The sequence below is a fragment of the Rutidosis leptorrhynchoides genome, chromosome 5 (assembly GCF_046630445.1).
Source record: "Rutidosis leptorrhynchoides isolate AG116_Rl617_1_P2 chromosome 5, CSIRO_AGI_Rlap_v1, whole genome shotgun sequence".
In the NCBI taxonomy this organism is placed as follows: domain Eukaryota; kingdom Viridiplantae; phylum Streptophyta; class Magnoliopsida; order Asterales; family Asteraceae; genus Rutidosis; species Rutidosis leptorrhynchoides.
Genome location: NC_092337.1, coordinates 425,037,491 through 425,041,717, shown reverse-complemented (window position 1 = coordinate 425,041,717; position 4,227 = coordinate 425,037,491). Strand labels below are relative to the sequence as shown.

General features: G+C 34.1%; 1 protein-coding gene across 1 annotated transcript; it reads left to right on the top strand.

The window, feature by feature from the left end:
* Window positions 1-227: 227 nt before the first annotated feature.
* LOC139846682 (uncharacterized) lies at window positions 228-3,138 on the top strand. Its single transcript, XM_071836166.1, has 4 exons — window positions 228-517; window positions 1,311-1,502; window positions 2,421-2,831; window positions 2,923-3,138. Exons 1-3 carry the CDS (start codon window positions 239-241, stop codon window positions 2,511-2,513), a joined length of 564 nt encoding a protein of 187 aa, XP_071692267.1. The 5' UTR covers window positions 228-238; the 3' UTR covers window positions 2,514-2,831; window positions 2,923-3,138.
* Window positions 3,139-4,227: the final 1,089 nt, after the last annotated feature.

Genomic DNA, 4,227 nt, shown 5'->3' with positions numbered 1-4,227 from the left:
TATTACAAGCAGTGAGAAGAAAATTGAATTCCCTCTTTCTCTCTTGAATTCTCCAACTCCAAAACATCTCACTTATGGTGGACCTCGTTATCGTGGTTCATTGAAAGCCACTTCAACTTTAGAGCTCCCGTCCTTGACAACATTGCATCTTGATCAAATCACATTATTTGATGACAATAGTGATAGCTACATAGCAAAGTGTGTCAACTTGAAGAGTCTCACTTTAAATCAATGCTATATGAAGGGATCAGATGGTTTTACTATATGTCATCCTCAACTGTTGAGTCTCACACTCAAAGTTGTGGAGGGGGTTGTCAAAGTTATTGCACCTCAACTCAAAAATATATCTTTGGATCTTTCTCACAATTATCATTTCAAGTGCTTTGCAAAAGCTTTGCCTTCTTTGGAGAAGGCGGATATATGCATCCATTATCCCTGTAATGCTCTTAATATAATTAATATGCTTCAGCAGTTCTGTTCTGTCAAATATCTTACCATGAACGTGGAGATTCTTGAGGTATTTTGATTCTTAGTGTTTCTAATGTTTACTTTACATAGTTTTTAAAAATTTCTTTTGGAACAACGTACCGAAAGAAATACCCATACACATGTCAATTTAAATATTAGTATTTAGTAATACTTATAATTACAAAGATGAAGACAGATTATCACAAAGCTAGATATATAATATCTTTGGGCTAAACAGGTGTATTAATCAAGATTCCTTGTAGGGTTTCAATTTATGGCAGATTAACACAAACCAATCATATTATCTTTTTTCTATTAAATCAGTTTAAAATACCTGCTCCCAAAAACAGTCATATATAAGGACTTTAGGAGAAGATTCATATAATCTCTATCTTCAGAGTGGAATTTTGTGTACTAGTGTATTTTACTTAAAATGGGAACCTCTTTGTCGCTAAACACTAATTCGTACCAAATACTAATACTAATAAAAAGTTAGAAGATACAATTGACGATGAACTAACAATCCAGAAAGATATGTGCATGCACGGCCGGTCTAACTTTGGTCAAAGTTTTTGCATGCCCCGGTCGAAATGATTATAAAATGCCCTCAACAGTTACGCAAACATATATTTTTATGAGGTTTAAACTATGGGTATTAATAATTTTTTTCGAAATCATGCCCATAACTGCGTGATGCCTCGGGCCGTCGCCCGCTTCGCCCATAGCTTTAGCCAGCCCTGTGTGCATGCAGTTATATATCTGTATTTATTATTGCAATTTATGTATCAACTGTACGTTCCATCTTATTTGTACTTATTTTTCAATTGTGATTTGTTTTCTAGTTTCTTTCTTCCAAAGTGGATCTAATCTCAAATCAGCCTTCTCCATTTGCTAACTTGGAGACTTTAAAGATTTATCCAGTGACGGGAATCTTGACAGGGCCGTCACTGAAGAAAATTGATGTATCAACTGTAGTGAAAAGCTATTTGCTAGATAGTTCACCACATGCCACACTTACAATAGTTTCACGTGAGGTACTTTTCTTAAAGTGAATTTTCATGTATTGTTGAAACTTCTTTTGCTGTAAGATAGAGAATTTTTTTTTGAAATAGTAATATTTTTTAATATGTTTACAAAACTAGAAATTTTGAAAAAAACTTTACAAAACTAGTAAAACCGGAGTTTCAAACTCCGTTTTGGCCAAATCGGTGTTCCAAAGTCCGGTTTCTATCTACTTTGTCCACATGGCAGAGTGACATGGCAAACCGGACTTTGAAACACCGGTTTGCCACGTGGGAATTTTTTTTTTTTTTTTTTTTTTTTTTTAGGATTCTGGGATGAGCTCGTTTATTTGTTTAGAAAAATTTTTTAATTATTTTTGCTAGATTTAAGGGATGAATATTAATTATTAATAAGCTAATTTGAAACTTCTTTTAATGTAGTTTGAGAAGTGAAAGTTCAGATAGTTATTACTCCGTAATTAATAAGCTAATTCTTTTAAGGGATGAATATCAATTATTAACAATTAAATTTTTTTTAAAAACAAATAAACAAGCTCACCCCAGAATCCTAAAAATAAAAAATAAAAAAAAAATAAAAATAATGCCACGTGGCAAACCGGTGTTTCAAAGTCCGGTTTGCCATGTCACTCTGCCATGTGGACAAAGTAGATAGAAACCGGACTTTGGAACACCGGTTTGGCCCAAACCGGAGTTTGAAACTCCGGTTTTACTAGTTTTGTAAAGATTTTTTCCAAATTTCTAGTTTTGTAAACATATTAAAAAATATTACTATTTCAAAAAAAAATTCGTAAGATAGATCATGGGAACTATTGACTACATGATAGTTTAAACGCACGTGTTAAATTTCAACAATTATGCATTACTAAGTTGTACTAAGTTGTACTGTACAAATGATTTTATATATTCTATCTTGTCTTGAAATCTCTGCAGGAAGTTAGAGCTGTGGAGAATGCTACATTGGCTCTACAATGTATCCCAAAAGTACAGCTTATGTTAGATGAGCTGAAAACAAATTTGGATTAAAGGAGAACGAAAATGGAGAGCCACAAGCAAAAAATGCATGATGATGATGATCAGAGCCTGCGGTCTGCTTGTATGTATGACGACAAAAAGGTATCTGATATCGTTGCTGTGTTGAAGTATGTTAAAAAATTACTGAAAGACATACCAGAATCAAAGAAGGCTAAGATGCAAGCACGGTTTGTTAATATGTGTGAAGAAGCTGACACTGTCATGAATGAAACACTAGAACATATAAAGATCCTATGTGATATGAAGCAAAAAAAACTACGTAACCACTTTCGTTGCCTTTCTGAGGCTTTTCAGCCGTCTTATTAAATTGTAAGTTCTTCATTTTACTTTATGTTCTTTTAATTAATTAAGTCTTCAAAAAGCCAGCTGCTGGTAACAAGAGCTCGTGATTTAATTTCAGGTTCACTCATCTTTTGTTACTTCCTCCAGTTCAATAGTCAGCAACCCACTTTTGCTTCTTGGAATGGTGAACTTAAGCATACATCAACTTTTGAACGTAAATAGTCAATGCCTTTTTGTATGGGTGAGTTTTGTAACTACGGACGGGAAACAAGACAATCAACTGCTTGACGTGCAGTTTTAATGTAGATGAAGTAAAGCATGAAGACGAATGAAGTACTACAAACTTTCGTATTTTGTGCAAATCTTATGATCCTTTTAGTTGTACCTTTTGTGTCTTGATATATTGTTTATTGTCTATGTCTATGTCCATGTCCATGTTTATTACTAGTACTATTTACTACGTATTATTGCTAATTTATGATATTCACTGTATTTATTCTGCAAATTGTTTTTGGTCAATTGCTCTTTTTGTTTCTCTTTAACCTTGATTTGTTTAAATTTGTGGGCTAGTAATGGTAACTCTGTTTGTTCAACAAGTCTTTTAGAAGTTATCCAAAATCACATATACCCGTATCTCATTGATTAACAATGCATTTTCTTGTCCTTTTTTTGTTGTTGTAAGAAAAAGGAAATAACAAATCCATATAAAAATAATACTTTCTCCGTTCCGTTTTATTGTAATACAGTTACATTCGATTAATTTCCTTCGATTTATGATATTGATTAATTAGCGAATGAAAAACTTTGTGTCTAACCCCGGTTGTATGAGGAGCCATGTGAGCCTAACTGTGTGAGGTATCATGGGCCTGTGGTATATGGCTCGACCAAGGATGTTGATGATCATTTGGTTACAAAGGTAGCTTGTTTGTTATCCAATTCGGATTCGAGGCCTACTTGTAAGGACTCACTTCTTGGGAATGTGTCTAAATCTGTTCACGTTTACATTGACTAAGGGGTGACCTAGTGGTTGGATGTTTGGGGATCTACAAAGGAGACACACGTTTAGTACCCCCTAGCCACACTTTGAGGGTCTTGCTTTCAAAAAAGAAAATCTACCGGGGTTCGCCTTTTGATACTTTTGATGATTTGATGTCGAGTATCGGTGTAAAAAAGGTTGAAGCTATTCTGAGTGAGTCAAACGATCCGCAAAAAGCCCGGACTAATCCTAAAAAGCCTTGTGAAAGAAGACCGGTCCAAGATGAGGAAATGAAGAACTTTATGGAGTTCGTAAAAAGGGTTTTGTTTTGTTTTTTGAAGGCAGGAGTTCATAAAAGATATTTGATCCTTTTTATGCTTGATTATAAGGTTTTCGGTTTGTATCTCGTAGATGATGCTTAATCTTTCGTTGTTGTTTACAATTGGG